The sequence below is a fragment of the Varanus komodoensis genome, unplaced genomic scaffold (assembly GCF_004798865.1).
Source record: "Varanus komodoensis strain SLA01 unplaced genomic scaffold, ASM479886v1 scaffold10, whole genome shotgun sequence".
Lineage (NCBI taxonomy): Eukaryota > Metazoa > Chordata > Lepidosauria > Squamata > Varanidae > Varanus > Varanus komodoensis.
Window position 1 is genome coordinate 15,051,068 of NW_025335269.1, and position 19,573 is coordinate 15,070,640.

The 19,573-nt window shown below is 39.1% G+C and overlaps 1 protein-coding gene across 3 annotated transcripts in view; it reads right to left on the minus strand.

Moving 5' to 3' along the window:
- SEPTIN7 (septin 7) overlaps positions 1-19,262 on the minus strand; it is an 87,810-nt gene extending 68,548 nt beyond the window's left edge. Inside the window, exons 1-2 of one of the 3 annotated variants that reach the window (XM_044454540.1) lie at positions 19,018-19,262; positions 1,686-1,690 (exon numbers count right to left, since the gene is read on the minus strand). In XM_044454540.1, coding sequence (XP_044310475.1) covers positions 1,686-1,690; positions 19,018-19,021 — 9 coding nt within the window. In that variant the 5' untranslated portion in view covers positions 19,022-19,262. Of the gene's footprint in view, positions 1-1,685; positions 1,691-18,053; positions 18,056-19,017 lie in introns of all 3 variants that reach the window. The other 2 variants (XM_044454549.1, XM_044454556.1) reach the window with 2 other exon arrangements.
- Between the last annotated feature and the right edge of the window lie 311 nt (positions 19,263-19,573).

A 19,573-nucleotide genomic window follows, 5' to 3' on the forward strand; every position in this document is an offset into this window, starting at 1 on the left:
TTTTAAAAAATTGAAGTTAAAATACTTGTTTTCCAAAATGTTTTTATAATTGTTATGAACATTTGTACAATTGTTTGAATCACATGTAAACTATTAAAAAGTCTTTTTGATATCTTACCTTCTATTCCCCTACCCCATTCACACTTCTTTGCAAAGACTTTTACAGTCACTTTTTAAAAAATATTTGAATACACAATGCCAGGACACTCCAGACTCATGCAGTTTCTGTTCAAGGTAAGCAGATGCTGACTGACCCCAAGGGCAAAAAGAACTACTTGCAGGATAATTTCCAGCTAAGAAGCACACTTCCAGTATATCCATTACCCATGGCTAGGTGACTATTTATTTTGAAGCCAATCTCATTTTAGGAAGAGCTGGAAGAGTCTCAGCTACGCAGTCTGGAATAAGGTAATTATGGTTTATTTAGTCTATATAAATATAATTCTGGCTTGTTATCTTCTGAATGTTCTTAAACCTTAATTAGCTAGCATTTCCTTGAATCATTTTGTTTCCTGTAAAGCTTCCACAGTGCCCAGTCAAGATTTATGTTTTAATATTTGTAGTACAAGAAAAAGAAATAGCCAAATGGATCAACCACAGGATCAGTCAATATACAACTGTATCTTTTCTAATATGTTTCAACCTGCAGCAGCAGTACTACATCTTACCCCATTAAGAGGATTTGCCATGCTGAGAAAGGTATACTACTTTCAAAGAACAGAGTTTAAAAAAAAAAAAAAAAAGCAGAGAAACATATCACACAGGAGCAGGCAACTGGTGGCCCTCCAAATATTCTGACTTTTCCTGTGAACCATCACCACTCCCTTTGCTAGGAAGAACTGACCGATGATATAGGTCAAAATATCTGGAGGGTCACACATTGTGCACTACTGACATTGCAGCACAACCTGCAATGGGAAAGAAAGACAGCTAGACTGTGATCTGACTCTAGTTTTAACTCCCACATTTCCAGCTCCACAGTAGGGTGTAGGCACCCTTGTCACAGCAGAGTCCCCAATTAGAAATACAATCTCACTGTACCTACAGTATGCCACATCTGCTGCCAAATGTAGGGGTCAAGGTCATGGACAGCAGATGTATGACAGTTGGGGAAAGCCAGTAATCACTATCCTATTTCCTTACATTAATGGAACACATGAACTACAGTCAAGTTTCTCAGATAATCACAAACTTCCAAACTACTCAATGTTGTTATTTCCATTTATTTGGTTACTAAATCTTTAATGAAAAATACAATTTTTTCCATTTCTAAAATTGTAGAACATCATCAAGGAACATTTTTATGTTGAAAAACGTTCTGCCTGATATCACTGTTCAGAAACAAATCTTAATGAGTGCTTAGGATATGCATCAGCTCCTAAAAGAACACAAAATATATGACCAGGAATCAGTGTCACTTCTTTCTAGCAGTGTCAAGAATACCATTAAGTAGGTTCCCCCCGCCACTCCTACAACAATATTCCATGTAGTGCTAAATAATAATAATGGGCATTATGTATGGAGAAAGGGAAAGTAATGATATCTTACAGATGTGATATGTAAGAGCTGGGTAAATTCAAAACCCTTCCAGATAATAGCTGCCTTGCTAAAAGCTGCTTGGATCCCCCTGCAACAACAGTACATGTAGAAAAATAGACAGATTTGTCTAGAAAATCAATACTTACAGCTACTTTGTAAACAACATGTTTCCATCATTTCAGTGGTCCACGAATAAGGAAGACACAGCCAGATGAGATGAATTCCAGCAGTTCAGTAAAACCAGACAGATGAAGTGTTTTAGCAAGAAGAAAACAGAAAAAAAAGTTACTTACATTTGTTCAGACCACACAATTAAAATTACCTAGTTCCTACGCTACTGCAACAAAATACATATGAATATCCACACTTTCAGATTTCTTGCAAGATTGTTACAAACACGAAAATAATAATAAAAAAATCCTGCCTAATATTAAGAAGTTTAGCAAGATTGGGCCTAGTTAGAATCTGGATGGGAAACCTGAGTCCTGCACTGAGCAGGGAAGTGGGACTCAAAGGCCTTCCAGAATGTATAATTCTATCATTCCCCTAAAAACTTCACACAGTGGAAACAGTGAATTACCCTGTGATAAAAATACCACTTTTGTATTTTTCTCTCAAGACACATTAGGCAAAAAATAATCAATAGTACACACTGACACAAACTATGAGGGACAATCCTGAACTCTCATTCCAATTAACTTGAGTCTACAAGATAAGCAAGATTAACCAAGAGATAAACAATATCAAATGGCCATAAGGCAATAACAATCAGGAGCAAAAAGTCTATGAGGGAGTTTGCATGGTAAACTTTCAGAGTAAGCTATGAAGCATGTACTGTTTATAGACAAACAATCGGGGTCACCATGGGTTGTCTATTTCTCCTTCACCCTCAGTCCTGCTACAGGTATCCCAGAGACCTGTAGAGCTGAACCTGACTTGCCCCTTCTCCCTGAACTCCAAAGTGGCAGGCCCTCCAAAATACCCAAGAGGCAATTGGAGATGCAGTTGCTAGTTCACCACCTATTTATATCTTTTGATGCCAGAAATGTGTGGTTTTTTTTTAACGAACTGTTTTGTGGTTGGTAGTTTAAAGTGCACAGATCTGACTATCCAAATGTTGATGTCTTTCCTGGTCAGTGTCCTCATAAATGCTTTCTAGCAAGGCAGGAACCATCCATGGGTATTAACTAAGGCTTCAAATACTTTATTTCACTTTCAGTTCACAGCTGTCAAACATAAAGTGGTGAAGTGTAAACAAAGCCATGAGAAGATCTTTTCTTGAGAAAGAGGTGTTGCATCTTTATCACCCTTTGCACAATAAGATCCTCTAGGTTTTCAGTGTGAACCGATATTTTACCTTTTCCTGACCTTATCAAGCCTATAGGAGTTTAGGGATGTGGAAAAGTGCAGCCCACCCCATTTTTAGGACCACTTCTATTTGACAGCTACCAAAAGTAAGGGTTTCTTGTAAAATAGTTTCTGTCAGGATTAAACAGTTTTCTTTAACAGGGACATATACATGTTTCAAAGCTGTACAGGTGCCTGCCAGAAAAACCCAAAACAGGCCAAAAAGCCTGTTTAAAAAAAGCCTTTATTTCTGACAGCAATCAAGACTCCATGCTCTTGTGAAAGCTATTGTTTATCAGACCCCTAAAAAATCAACTCTGCAGAAAGCAGTCACAGTTCACATATCATGACAATTCACTGTGAATAGTTGCCCATGATGGGTTACCATGTCATACAGACCCAGTCTATCTTCTATTGCCTTTTGTGATGTTCCCAGTGATTGGCCTGTGTGCTTAATGGAACAACCTCATGTGCTTTATAGTATACTGCTGGTTAGCTTACTTAACTGTGTAAAAATATGATGTGATGAGTATGTTTCTAATAGTTTCATTCCTCAACTATAGTTAATAAAAATACTTATAAATCACAAATAAACTCTAATTTCACTGAAAGGTAGAGTGGTGTAGTAGTTAAGAGTGTGGGACTGGAACTCAGGAGATCTTGGTTCTAGTCCCCATCTAGCCATGAAGCCAAGTGAGTAACTTTGGGCCCATCACAGACTCTCAGCCCAACCTACCTCACAGGGTTGTTGTTGCTGAGATAAGATTAAGAGCAGGGGGAGGAGAATTATGTAGTATGCTTTGAGTTCTTTGTAAGAAAAAAGAAGGATATAAATCTAATTAAAATGATACAACAAGAAAGGGCAACAGCATGTCATCCAAGAGCTATTTTTATCCCTTGCCCATATTTCACGGGTCGCATCCTACATGACACTATGCAATTCATCATGTGCCCCCCCCCCACAAATTGGCAGGCTGCAGCCAACATTTGATAACAAACTCCTCCACAGCAAAAAAAATTGCTAAATTTAGCTTGTTAAGGACATCAATGCAAACCCATGCACTGGAAATATAATCAATATATAAAACAGACTAAAATAATTTTTTGTTGTTGTTAGTCGTGAAGTCGTGCCCAACACATTGCAACCCCATGGACAACATTCCTCCAGGCCTTCCTGTCCTCCACCATCCCCCAGAGTCCACTTAAGCTCACGCCGACTGCTTCAGTGACTCCATCTGGCCACCTCATTCTCTGGGGGGGGTGCAAAAGTAGGTATACAATTATAAGAGTTATACAGAGTTCCTCACCCTGTGCCAAAGTGTGCTTGATTGTAGTAGAAACTAGACTACGGGAATGGGTACATGCTGAAGGCCTGCAATTTGAGAACCTAAGAGGTTATACTTAATTGCAATGTGTATGTCATCCTTATTGTGACTTAATAAAACTATTGTTTTTTCATAATAAAAACTGTATACCAACTTTTGCACCCCTCTGTACATAAAGTGATTTTTCAGAAGTAGAGATACCTTGTTAAATAAAAATAAACATTTGCATTGCTACAAATAATATAGTTTTCACATAAAGCTTTGAATGTGTTTGAATATAGTAATTTAACTTATATTGCATGGCTAATTTAAATTCCCCCTAAGCAAATATTTCAATTCAAATATTTTGTAGATATTGGAAAAAAATCTGATCATATTTATACTGCACAATGAATTTAAACAAAGTACATTTTAGTTGTTTACTAAATATGAAATATTGTGTGTATTTATTCACAAAAAATGTGTGCTGGGGAGCAAAAATTAGATAACATTATATAGAACCCTGAAAAAATTTCCAGAAATTTTTCCAGTACTACTTTTTCCAGAAAACCCATATCATTGCCAGTTCAGGCACAGCATGCAAACTGTGCAAGTGTGATTTGTTCAGTGCTAACAAGCCACCCAAAATCCATGGCCTGTTTTAGAGTTGTAGGTGGCTTGTTAACTAACTTGACAGCCAACCCTACCCTAGTCAAGTTTGTACATAAATTATAAGATACAGCTCACCCACACCAAAACATACATTTTCAAAATGGCAGAAAATTCATTACAGCCAAAGCCCAGAACAAAATCTAAATTATCAAGAATACATGTTTTCTATGCCTCGAGGCTTTGGCAAGGGGCGGCATAGAAATGTTATAATAATAATAATAATTTTAGTCACATATTGATAAATTGAGCATATTGAACATATTGAAAAATTGAGTGGAACATGATGCTTTCCTAAATCTCCATCAATGATTTAATAAGAAATTGAAGAAATTACTAGGCTAGCAATCTCACAGAAACAATTAATAAAATGTCCCTGGATCAAATGATTTTGGATGTTTGTTTTACAACTTTAACTTATACACAAATATCTTCCCATTCCTCATGTTTAGAATTCATTTATAATTCTAACTGAAAGTTATTTCATAATCCAAAATTTCAATTTTTAGAAAGAAATGAAAATAGCCCTTGGAAAAACTGGTTCCACCTGATAATTTATCCACTCCCTCATTCCCCTACCTCACCCCTGCACATTTCTATTCCTTACTACAGTACCATACACATTCAGTGATCCAGTGGAGTAGTGGGAAGAAGCAATCTGTGAAACACTACATGTTTATATACTATATGTTTATACTATATGGTTCACCATATGCTTTGCCAGATATAGAATGGAAAACTAAGAGGACAAGGAGTACCACTGATGTGGGAAAGAAAGTATGCAATCCAGGATCAAACTATGGTTTGGCTGCTTAGTAGTCTCCAACTGTTTGGGCCAATGAACACATGTTCAGTTTTGGAAAAGTTCACATAAGTCTCTCATAAAATGGCTGCCATGAAGACTCCAACCAGTCAAAAATGCCATGGGGGGTGACAAAGTGATGCCAAACAACAAGGCACACGTGAGGTCTGAGGTAAACACACACAACCATGCATGCTTACCTTTTGTTTTCTTCTGCATGGTGGGGAATGCTCCAAAACAAAGGACCAGGTTGCAGCCATCTGCCATTTTTACTTTCTAAAAGTTCCTGACTCAGAGGCATTATTTGTATTCAAGATCCTGCTAGATAGTTCTGGTTCCTAGTATACCAGGCTTCCCAGTTTTAAAATGAATATAAAGTATAAATAAATAAATGGGGGCATGAAGCCTGGAGGACACTCAGGAAGGTTACTGTGAGAACAAGATTGGGGACCCCAAGATTAACCATATTCAGAATAAATGACAGCTTCTCAGCTTCCAAGATAATGGAGAACCATTTGGCTAGCTCAGAAAAAGGAGCTTCTAATCTTCCCTAACATATAAGCAAGAAAGAAATGTCCTCACCACAGCAGATTCTCATGACAGGAAACCATGGTTCCTAACTGCATCTGAAACAGATTCTACAATAGCTGCTGATCTTGCTGTGGTAGCAGAACTGTATTTCAAGTATTAAGATGGAGGATAGAAGGACAACAAGCACTTCAAAAAACATGTCAAAGGGGCAATGCAGCTATAAGCAGAACTCTGTACTAGTTTCATAAGCCCCTAGGCTTTCTGTCATGGGAGCATCCTTCCCTGGCAGTACATTCTGCCCTTTCTATCCACCAACTGCTACATATAATCATGAGCAAGACTGGATGGAAAACAGCAACTATGCTTCTGAATGTTCCTACAACAGCCATTTATTAATTGTCACCATATTACCTGCACGTAGTGAGCACAATGACAGAGAATGAGGTGGCTAGATAGAGTCATTGAAGCAGTCAGCATGAGCTTAAGTGGACTCTGGGGGTTGGTGGAGGACAGGAAGGCCTGGAGGAATGCTGTCCATGGGGTCGCAATGGGTCTGACACAACTTCGCGACTAGCAACAACAGTGAGCACATAGATTTTTCAGGAGACAGAGGAAACAAATTCCAGTTTTTGATTGTGTAATCCACAAATCAAGGTGCTATATATTCAAGATACGATGGCATGTGTGAACATGCCCATATGCACCCCCATCCATCCAAATATGTGTTTTTAACTCTCTATCTGGTACAAATGAACACATTCACTTTACATGCTACTGTATGAGCACGCTTTTGGGAAAGCTTGCATACATATAATTGGCATATGGTCATGGAGCCTTAACTGGCTCAGTGGGAGTTTATCATAACAGTGGCAGAAAATGCTCAAGATGAGGAAGGTAGAAAACCACTTTCATTGCCATCTTCCAATCTAGAGAAGCAACAACTGCCAAGTTACTAATGTTTTTATCATTTGGAATACAAATAGCAGCCAAGAAAAAGTCATTAAGTGCTGCAAGTCGAAATAAGAAAACTTGGCTTGCACAACTGAAATGTTTTATATTTTTCTAAAGCCAAGCCTTTTCAGCATGTGAAAAACAGCACTTTTCTCAATCAACCAACAAAATGGCCCTCATTTTGAAAGTTTCACAAGGTTTCTAATTATATATGTGATTTACTATAGGTCTCTTTATCTAGGATTCTGCAATTTGAGGCATGCAACAATTTTCTTCAGTTCACTGGACAGTTGACTGTCAGCTGAAAGTGCATCACAGTAGTGACAGAATTCTATTATGCAATACTGCAGGTAACCATGTTATGGTCACTGAACATTTCAATAAGCCCCCCAACAATCAGAAATACTATCATATCATGTTGCAGTATGGACCTGGCTTTCACTCATGTTGCTGTATAATGGCTCAGCTACACCTGAAATTCTTAATCCCTCTTCTTCCTTGAACTGATCTAAATATACTTAATTTTCATGTTTCCTAGTTTTTCTTGTTTTGAGCCAGTTTGAATCAACACTGATACTGATGCATCAATGCACAGACACAATATACTTTCCCATTACATAACATACAAATCAAAGGAAATTCATGCAGGAATGGAAAGCAGACTCTTCAGATTTGGTCCAATAGTGTCATACTGCCAGTGAAAAAGAAACCAGTGGCAGAATAGATTTCCCTTCCTGCATGCAGCTCCCCCTTCGGCACACATATATGCTGTAGGAGGTTGGAAGACCCTCCAAAGAATAATTAGGAGGAGGCAAGGTGGTTGCAGGAGTAGGATGAGGAAGTCCTGTTGCATGAATGGGCCTGTAATGCTAGATACAAGCCAATGAGTGGACATGAAAAATGGTAATAACTACAAAAGAATTTTTTTTATCAATTGTTCTAATGACAGACCAGTGCTGTGTTCTAATTCTTTTTTTGATTTCACAATTAGTTGTTGTTCTGAATGAAGAGGTAAGCAGTAGAACAAAGATGAAGTTGCTTAGCAACCTGAAGAGACATCATTACTATAGTAATTAATTTGCTGTCAAACATAGGCCTTCAAAGGTTATTTCACTGATTAGAAGTAGCTGAGAATACTCCAGCTCAAAGGCAAGAAAATACTTTCCCTTCTCATAACTCGGTGTTTCTCAGCACTTGACAAACATAGCATAGCAGCCTATTGGTACCTTTCAAACACTTTAAAAAGTTTTGTTAGTTTGGAAAATGTAACCAACACCCTGAAGATTACAAGCAACTTCAGCAGAAATTCAACAATGGAAATAACCTTGTAGGTCAAATGATCTGAAAAAAGAGTTCATCTGTATAGATTTTGTAGCAAGAAAATGCGATGTCAATATAGCTTTAATGATGAAGAGTCAAGTTTGCATTCATATCACCACTGTTCAAAACTAATTTACTCCTTAAGTAGTTCAACACTTGGCAATAGAGAATTTAACACAGATGTGGTTAATTTCATTACTTTCTACACATTTTCTGTGCGAATGAAGCTACATTTGACAGCAAGAAAAATGCATAATGAAAGTAGCATGATCCTGTCTTTGTTCTTTGTAAGATAACTGAAGATATGTATGACAGAATTTCACAGCATGAAGCACATATGGGGCCAAACAAGACTGATGCTGGAATACTTAATACAATGCTAAAGTACACATTGCAATACAATAAGGAGACGTGCAATGAGGAAGTAACTCACTCACAATTCAACTGTACTTGCATATTACAGCAAATCAGACAAAGTCATGGGGAGCTGAATTTGTAAACAAGTTAGTTTATGCAGCTGTACCTTACTAAGACAAGTGGCAAATACTGTGATTCAGAATAATAGTTGTGCCTGTATCTAAAGAAATTTATATTTCTATTTTTTTCCTCTTGCAAGAAGCCCAATGGACCTTACATAGTCCTCTTTTCCATTTTATCATCACAACAATCTTGTGAGGTAAATTGGGCTGAAAATCAATGACTGGCCTAAAATCATGCAGTAAGTCTCATAGCTGAATGGGGACCATTAGAGTTACACATATCCCACACAAAAGATTTAATTTTCAGTTTTGAAAAATGTTTTAACATCTTTTTCTCTCTAATTTATTCACTTGTAATCAGTGCCCAGAACTTTTCAAAAAAGTTAGATGGAAAGTAACTGTTTTGGTTTGGTAAGTAAATTCATAAGTATTCATTTAAAATCTAAGCAAACTCTGTAGTACTTTAGCTGAAAAAGTAAGCAAATACATCAATGGGCTCAGCAACTTAGTCTTATGAGAAGCACAAAGAACCAACAAATGTTTGTCTTCTAAGTACACTTTCTAATATGGCAATCCTATCCACATCTACTCAGTAGCAGTAGTCCCACTGAATTAAACAGGGCTTTCCTAAGCATGGAAAAAGATTCAGCCTAACTGTACTTGATCAAGCTACTCTGAGTAACATAGTCATGAGCAGAAAGACTGTAAGGAACTAGAGATGGAATGTTATGCTTAGCTGAGAACTGTTCTTGCATGCAATGCTGCTTAAGCTACAAATGTAGACCAAAGGTTATGTCTTCTAAAAGTTAGCACCAATTAAAACTGAAGAACTCCCACTTTGCCTTACAGATGAATCTGAAGACTAGAATGGCTATATCTTTAATCCTTTTAAAGCAACCTTCAGTTAAAACATTATCAAACCTTTTAAAAAAGGAAGATCCCTTCCTATATGTGATTTCAAGAACACAGAACATGTTAATATTCTGGTATTTCAAAATCCCTCCAACAGGACTACTTTATTATTGAAAACAGAAAAAAGTTGCCCTCCTAAGATAACATAAAAGTATAGTCCATAAGAAATATCTCTAGCAATTTACTCTCCATTCTAACATTTCTGCTTTAATAAAAGTGTAAAGCAATAATTAAAATGCATATGATATAAAGCAAAACCAGGATATCAGCATTGCTATCAAACCTAATGCTCAACTGGGGATCCTTGTGGCCCTGAATCAGCTTACATGCCTTGTTTAACGTACATAGATAAGCCATGAACCTGCAATGAGAAGAGCAGCTGGGAGGCTGCTTCCTTCCCCTCACCTGCCCAACCAGAAACTATATTCTATCCCATCTGCCAGTTGCCCTGAAACTGCAGAAAGGAAACACTTGGGCCTCTATCACCAGCTAGAAAACTAAAAGGATGAGTGCTTTTTATTTGCTTGTTTTGCTTTATTATTACAATTGACTGTAGACCACAATAAAAAGCAGAAGGCAGGAGCTGTAAATATCTGTATGTGCTAAGTTTATCCTTTCATCTGGTGCAACAGCAAATTTTATTTCTTTTCACAGGTAATCAAGACAATCTCTGCAATAAGTTCTAACAGGCAAGGGGTGATCCAACCCATTTGTATTGTATCTAGAACCTGCACTGGGTGAAATTAAGATTGTGTTAATAGATGTTAATTCATATAAAACTAGTGCATCTTTTGATAGAATGTTTCCTTTGGCTAAGATTTTGCCTTCTTTATATATGTTTAATATTAAATAGCAAAACTGTTTTGGAATATTTTAATGAAGGGTCAAATTTCCTGCCCAAATCATGGAGGTAGGGTTGACCAATGCATTCCAATCTGAGGCTCATCTAGTTACAAGCTATCATTTCTGGTGGGATAAGAACTCTACAATGTGAGGAGTGGAGGCATCAATTCTGCAGCTGTCTATCCTCTGTGCCAATAAAACTGTGCTTTTCTATAACCGGTAAAAGTAGAACTACAACATAAAGCAATGTTGGAGCAAAAATATTTCAGTCACGTATTTGCATTCTATTCTTTCTCTCTGGTCTCATCACCTTAAAACCACCAAAAATCCTGCTTTCAACACAGAAGAACCCCTGAACACAAATACACACATGTACTTGCAATTAGTGAGGTACATCTTAATGCCTCTATGGTCCATAAAGAAACACTCAATAAATGCTCTCCCCATCCTGGTCACTAATTTGGCAATGTATCAAGTTATTAAAGCTAGCCAAAGTATTTGCAGCTCCTAAAAGTCATATTATCAGAATTTCTGCCTTATTAAACTGCAATATGCATGATACACACTGGTGCATACAACCTGTTCTCTCCCACATTACTTTGCCCACTTGTGCTAGCAGATAAACAGATTTGATATAGATGACCTAGTCAGCTTTACCCAATCTGGTGCCTCCTAGATCTTCTAAACAGCAATTCCTACTAACACCAACCAGTATGGCCAATGCAATACAACACATCTGGAGATTGGTTAGCATAGCTTAGCATCATGTGTAAACCCAAGATCCTAGTTTATCTGAAACCTGGCCTCCTGTTAGCTTATACAAATCCCCACCTTGTTTGAAGGACCATCAGTTTCCAAATTCTGACTTGGAAATACGACAAATGCTCAGAACTTGCCAATATCCAAAATATGGATTTAGAGCGTAGGTTAGCAGGTGCTGGACAGAAAATATTAAGAACTAATCTAAACTAGCCTGACCACCTGATATACCCTGCTGATACTCCTAATCCCTCAGCAGCTGTTGATACTATTAACCATCCTTCTGGAGAAATCATCTGAGATGTTAGCAGGCAGTACTGCTGTGGTTCCACTCCTATTTCAATGGTCAGCTTCAGAGGGTGGTACTTGAGGAATATTGCTTGGCCACATGGATTCTCTAGCATGGGGTTCCTCAGGGATCAAGCCTTACCCCCCACCTCCCCAAAGCTGCTTAAAATTTTCATGAAACCACTGAGTGGGGTCATTAGGAGTTCTGGAGTGCACTTCCACCAGTATGCTGATGATATGTAGCTTTACTTCTTTTCATCTTCATCAGGTGAGGCTGTGGATGTGCTAAACCATATGCCTGGCCATGACAATGGGCTGGATGAGAGCTAATGATCATGACAACACTGAAATGCTGTTAGTGGGTGGATCCTCTGACTAGATGGCAGGTGTTCAACTTCTTCTGGATGAGGTTGCACTTGCCTTGCAAGAAAAGGTTCATAGTTTGGGAGTGCTCCCTGATCAATTTATATTACCTTTAGCTCAGCTGGCCTTGGTGGCACACAGTGCTTTTACCAGCTTTTGCTGGTGGCCCAGCTATACCCCTATCTGGACAGGGATAGCCAGTTTCAATAATCCATGCTCCAGTACTGTCTAGATTAATGCAATATGCTCTATGCGGAGCTGCCCTTGAAGACCGCTCAAAAACTGCAGCTTGTGCAACATGCAGCAGACAGATTAATAATGGGGGCAAGATGGTTGGAACATTTAACACCAATTCTGGCCCACTTGCACTGACTGCCTATATTTTGCTGAGCACAATTCAAGATGCTGGTTTTAACTTAAAAAGCTCTCCACGGCTTGGGACCACAATACCTACTGGATCATCTTTTCCTACTCCAATCTACCCAGACCCTACAAACTGTATCTGGGGCCTTCCTCCAATTGCCAACTCCAAAGAAGGCTCAGCAAGAAGCAACAGGGAGGAGGGCCTTCTCAATGGTGGCCCACCAATTATGGTATGATCTCTCCATTGAGGCTCACTTGGTACCACCATTGTCATCTTTTCAACATCAAGTTAAAACTGCACTCTGTTCCCAGGTGTTTCATGGTATGTATTGGGTTATATTGGCTGTTTTATTCAATTGTTTTAAATATGTGAACTATTTTTATATTTCTGTATTTTGAAATTTTAAACTAGGTTATATACTACTATTTTATATTGTGTTTTTATTATATTGCTATCTGTATTTTTATTGTATTTCTTCTGAAGTCTTTAAAGAAATTGTTGTGAACTGCCCAGAGAGTTTGTTATTGGATATGAAAATGAAGTAAACAACAACAAAGCAGGACAGCAAAATGAATGGCAAGAACCTTAAAGATTTTATGTTATGCATCTGTTCAACACTCATGCACAGTTGTGACTGTAGTTTATTAATAGTCTCATATGAGATTTACAGGCAGACCCTGGATTATGAACAAGTTCTGATCCTGAGAAAATGGAAATTCTTTGTTAAATCAAATTTGTATATAAGTCAGCTCATGTATAGTCAGCCCTCCACATCTGCAGGGGAGCAAGACCCTCATGAAATTGGATAAATGTGAATATCTCTAGCCAAACTCACCAGTGCATCCTCTTTGAAGCAAGGAAATACTGGAGCAATTTCCCACTCCGGAAGGGCAGGGTAGGAAGGTATTTTTGGAGGCCCTTTCTCTCTCCCTTTTCACTTGCTCTCCCTTTATGATGATGATGATTTTCCACAGTATTTCTTTTACTCATTCTCAACCTAACCTGCTACACATGGTTGTTGTTGTGATGGCAGAATGAAGCTGTGTATGTAGCCTTGGATTACTCACAAAAGGAAATAAGGCAGGATATAAATGCAATGTCATAACAATAAAATATCAAGTCATCTAATGGCAAAAATGGTTCTCCCATCCACAGGCTCAAACAACATTAATTCCATAGCCTCTTAAACATGCTGTGCTAGTAAAGCTACTCATGCAGCTCTGTATTAGAAGTGACACTTTCAGATGTTGTGATTCAGGTTTAATGCTGAAAACTATAGGCCTTGGTAAAGCCATAAGGGGTGGAATGGAGGTTAAGGGGCACATGTTGTCAGTTGCCAGTCCATCAGTTGTCTTTTCCTAAGGGTAAAGCCTTGGGCTTGGCTTGCATGCAAATAATCAGAACGCTGACCCAATCGATTAGCACCAAGCTAGGTTTCCAGATGATTCCCAATTTCAAAATTTTATATGGACTTTAGGCCCAAGATAGACAACCTGGTGTATCCAGAGTTGAACTAAAATGTCCATAATATCCAACTATTGGCTAATGCTGGCTGGGGTTTACAGAAGTTGTAATCAAAAATATGGAAAGCAGCAAATTGTCTACAATTGCTTTAAACATAAGGAAAAGGGGCTTCTGTAATCCTCTGCTTGGGACTAGGAGTAAGCCACCCTGAGACAACATAAAGGGCGGGCATTTAAAAAATTAAATAAATGAATGAACGAACAAATAAGCCAGAGCCTGCTCAGCAACAGCAGGTTGGATTAAGCCCATCACATGAAACTCTGCTACTAACCTGACCTCCAGAATACAAATGCATCCAGATAAAGGGGATTTATATTTCCTTAAAATCTTGTGTATTTTTAGGCCCATGACTGCTGTTCTTATTAACATGGACTAAACAATTGACAGTTAACTTGCCAAGCTGTTTTATCACATATGTTTTACTGACAACAAGCACGCCACCACTAAAATATTAGAAAACATCCAAGTAGATATTCAGAGCAATCATGTCTATGTAATATGGATCAGTCTAACAAGCAATTTAAGAGGACCAGGTGAGAAATATTAAAACCCACTTCACAGAACTGAGTACAAAATATTGCTGAAATTAAAACAAACTTGCAGTGATAAAGACTTCCTGCATCTACAAAAAGTAACAGCTGAAGCCATCCTGCAAGCAAGATAGGAGTTAAAAGGTCAGAGCCAACTTAGAACAACTTAAATCCAAACAGGGCTAAACGTTACTAGTTATCTCCAAGGTTACATTAACACAAAATATCTAGAATATGCTTACCTTTTACATAAAAGCTCTGAAAATCATAGGCTACCAGCACAATGCTGCCCACATTCAAACTGGGCTTTGAGGATATAAATAAAAGAGGATGTGGTCTGAAAAGTATGTCTTAGAGGTCTACTAGGTACAATCATTCAGCCATCTTCTATGGCTCCTTGAAGGTTTTCAGGAAGACACACAGTTCTCCAGGAATTTAAGACTTGGATATGCCAGTAAGTTTAACAATCATTCGTTTCTGACTTTCGGGGACTAGCCCAAGACCTATCTAAAAATGGCTTGGACTAAAACATATAAGCTGAACTTCAAACTACAATATGCATGTTTTATGCTAATACGAATTATTTTGTATAAACTTCATTATTATATGCACTGGACTTTAACTTAGTATTATCAAAGAGGCATAATAAACCAGCAGAGCCAACTGCCTAGAGTACAGCAATAATTTTCAGGCAAGTGGCTGTACCTCCTCAGCTGTTACTAGCAGTCTTGCTCTGGTTGGAAAGGATGTTTCAGGCTGAACACTTCCTGGTTCAATAAAAAGTTACATTAACAACCTTCCAATCAAAGATTCATACCACCAGCAGTATGGTGCTTGAAAACCAAGCAGCTTTACCTAGATATAATCACAGAGCTTTCTAACCTGCTGAGTTTGTTCTATTAGGCCTGAGGAGCAGAGAGTTTCAGATTCCATCTGCTCCTCCTGAGATCCCCATGTGTCCAAGCAGATTTAGCTCTTTAGCATCCATGATTTAGCTCTTGTTCTTCCCGCAGTATGACATGCAGTGTTTGGATATCCATGATCAAACAGGTATGACTCACATGTAAAAACCTGGTCACATGTCAACACATCACACCACTGTATGACTTTGATTTCCTATTTGTGCTCAAATGCATCCCAAGCCAGAAATTACTTAACAAAGGGCTGAACCAAGATTTCTGAAATAACTTAAGTATGCTCATCATTTGCAAGGAACTACAGATATTTAAAAACTTTATATAGGGCATTTCTTACCCTATCAGGTCCCAGTGTTTATACTTTTACAACATATGTATAGGCCCATTTACAATACTATTGATAATCCTATTTCACTAGTCTAAACAGATAATTTCAATGCTTGGCAATTATATACAGGTATGTAAGCACAAAGAGACCTGAACTTTCAACCCATATTGGAAAGCATCAGTAATCCATACTAAACATGTAAAACATAGAATTGATTGAGACCCTCCTTTTAGCACAGTTTGAATCTAACCACAGTGATAATTTACCAAAGGTCAGTTTAACCAGAGACTTAGCATGAATTCATGTTTCTTTGGAGCATTTGCTCTTTTTTCATCTCTAAATAGGCCAACCATTCCAGATGGCAACATTTTTGTATACTCTTAGAATTAGTTTTGCTCATTCCTCATAACTGTATTATTCAATACACACAACATCAAAGACTACTTGTGCATTGCTTTCCTACTAGAACAGTGAAAACTAGAAAACAGATGCAAGAATAGAAAAGCTGTCATGTGAAAGTAATGTGATGCTATTTCATTAAAGACCAAGTCTTCATAATATGAACGAATTGCCCAGAGCTTTTCCAATGTTTATTTCCTAGTAATATATGGGAATTTTAAAGTACATATCTTTTAATAAAAAGCAACAGGCATTTTTGTGCTTTTAATTCTTCAGTTACTTCATTTTAGCAGCACATGTTGCTTTGTTGCCATTGAGCCATCAACATAACATGATCCACCTTGTAACAGATCGTGAACATACACACTCTTAAATTCAACTGCAACTTTAGAAGTGATTGAAGCAGAAGTACAGATATTTAAGTCATCTCATCTCTTATGTATCAAGGCATAAATTAATGAGCTGAATCCACACTAGAACACATGAAGAACTTAAGAACCATGCTGGATCAGACCAGAGGCCATCTAGTCTAGCATTCTGTTCACACAGTGGTGCATCAGTTGTCCACAGGAAACCCAGAAGCGGGACATGAGTGCAACAGTATTCTCAGCAAATGGGACACACTCGCGCATACTGCCTCTGATACTGCAGATGGCATTCAGTTAGCCATCATGATTAGTAGCCAATGTTAGCCTCAATCTTCTATGAATTTGTCCAATCATATCTTGAAGCCATCCACATTGGTGGCAATCATTACATTTTATAGAAGCACACTGCATTTTAACACTTCTATCATGTCTAATCATCCTTTTTCTAAGCTAAGCAATCCCAGCTGTTGTAAGCTTCCCTTCTAGGGGTGTTGATCCAGCCAGTTTCTACACTTTCTACAACTCTAAAACATACTACACCCACAACATTTAGGTGATAAGATATTCTTGAAAACATGGTTTTCAGAAACCATTATAGAGAATAATGAATGGTTCTGCGTGAAGCAGGGATGGACAATTTGTAGCTTTCTGGACAGTTTGGCCTACACTTATCATTCCTCATCACTAGTTGTGCTGACTAGACCTGATCGGTGTGCTTGCCCAACAACATCAAGGGGGGGGGGCACAAGCTGCCCACACTTTGCTTAAATTTTAGTTGCTTATCCCTCAAATTACAATATACCCAATGTTAACAAAATAGGAAACAATTTATTCATGAGTGCTTAGCCTGCAGAACATTCCACTATTCTTTTCCAATTAATTTTTAAAGACTTAGCAATGGCAAATACTAGCTTAATCCTAGTTACATTTAGCTGTTTTAAAGAGGCTTTGGCCACTAGTTTTCTGGCTTTTATTGAAAGCTTTGATGATATTTGTTTTCAGATATTTGAAATTATGAAATGTTTGAAATGCTTGGGATACAGTCCAGTCAACTTTATACTATCTTTATAGGTTCAATGTGAAACATGTATAAAGCAATGCTGATGACATGTAAAAGTATTGCATACATAATTATTCTAGAACTAGAAAAGCAAGTGCTTAGCTACATTACTATGAAACAAGCACTCGGTTCTTTTAGTTTGAATGAGGAAATATTTCAGTCTTATGCAGTTCCAAAAAAACAAAAACAAAAACATAAAACATTTAAATTTTCCAAAGGTCTTTTGAAAGAAATGCTATCTAAAACAGGCATCTCTAGAATGGTGAACTAAAGTAGATGGAATTAGTTTACTACCTTTTCAGTTAATTCAAATACGTAACATGGCTACACCCACCCACACAGTAATATATTCAGAATGCTCTTTCAGGGTGTGACCAAACAGGACTAAAATCACATTCGCAATCTTTAATACGTTTAAGAACTTCCCTCCCAAATAAAGCGCCTTCAAATTATAACAGCTTTTATTTATAGAAGGCCAAGAGTAACTAGGAGGAGAACGAATTGCAATCCGTCCAATCCCCTGACACTGCCAAATATACCTTCATTTCTGCCCTTCCTCTTTCCTGTGCTGGGATTTCTTGGTCCCTCCCGCTTGTCTCCCGCATATTTTTCAAGCGTCCTTCAATTCCTCAATCAAATTCCATCCATCCTAAATTTGCGGGGCAAAACGGGGTGTGGTTGGGAGAAGGGTTGCAGGGAAAGAAAAGCAGCACGGAAGGCCTTCTTTTTCAAGCGTGTTTGGTTTTACTGCATTAAAAAAAAAAAAAACCGAAGAGGGGGGGAGAAAGAGAAAGAAGCCCGCTATGAAACAAGACGCAGGAAATGGGGAGCGCGTGCGCGCGCGGCGAGGCTGCAGCCAGCATTGCTCGCAGCGCGGGGTGAAAAGACTGCAAAGGCTGGAGCTCGAAGCCTCAGACTAAAAGAACAGAAAAAGAAATCGGGGAGCGGGGGGACTGGCAGTAGGAAACTCAAAGAAAAAGGTCTCCTAAGCATAAAAGGAAATGGGGTGGGTGAGTTTCTTCAGCGAAAGGAAACGAGCTTTATCCCGGGAGTTATGAGGAGTTCAAAGGAGGGAGATGGCGAGTTTCCTCCGCGGGGCTTAAGCTGCCACCTTCCCCAGTCCCGAAACCAGGACTGCACAGGAGCAAGCGTGATTTCGGTTAGCTACCGTGCGAGTGTACCAGGTGGGCAGCGCTCAGCCCTCCATGCAGGGCGAGCAGGAAGCGCGACGGTACCCGGGCATGGTCACCGTTACCGCTTCCCTCGTCATGGGCAGGAGGCGGCTGCGGGCGCCTCAAAACGGGCGCGGACGGACCCTCCCCTCCTCCTCAGCTGTCACAGCCCCCGCCCGAGCCGGCATCTCCACTCGCCCCTTCCCCACACACACTGACGGAAAAAGGAGCTCGGGATGGAGACTCACCCATAGTGCTGGCGGCGGCGGCGGCGGCTGTTATTGCTGACGTTCGTCCCCCTCAGCCGTGGCGGCACGGAGCGAGATACCCCCGCCCTTGTCTGATGGTGGTGCTTCTCTTACTACTACCGCCGCCCTACCGATTCTCCAAAGCCCCTACGCTCACTTCGCGGCGTAACTGCCGAAGAGTCCAACGACGCCTACGCACACGTACTAATGAGAAGCCGAAAGGGCGGGTGGACTCCGCTTACTCTCCCCATCCGCAACCTCTTCCGGCCTCGCTTGAGATCTCGCGAGAATCTATCCAATTCTACCTCCCGCTTTTCTCATCTTTCCCGTCGCCGCCTTGCTTTCTTCTCCTCCCTTTTCTCGTAGAGAAGATCACACTGTCCGCCATTTTTATGCCGGGCACTCTCCTTCACCATCATCTGTGTCTCTCTTCCTCCCTTTCCTCCACTTCGAAAGTAAACAATAATATGCTTGCGGATTTTCTAAGCGCTCATGCTGTTCTAAGTGCCGCCTTCAGCTGTGGGCCCTTGACAGGTTGCAGCGCCAGTGATCAGAG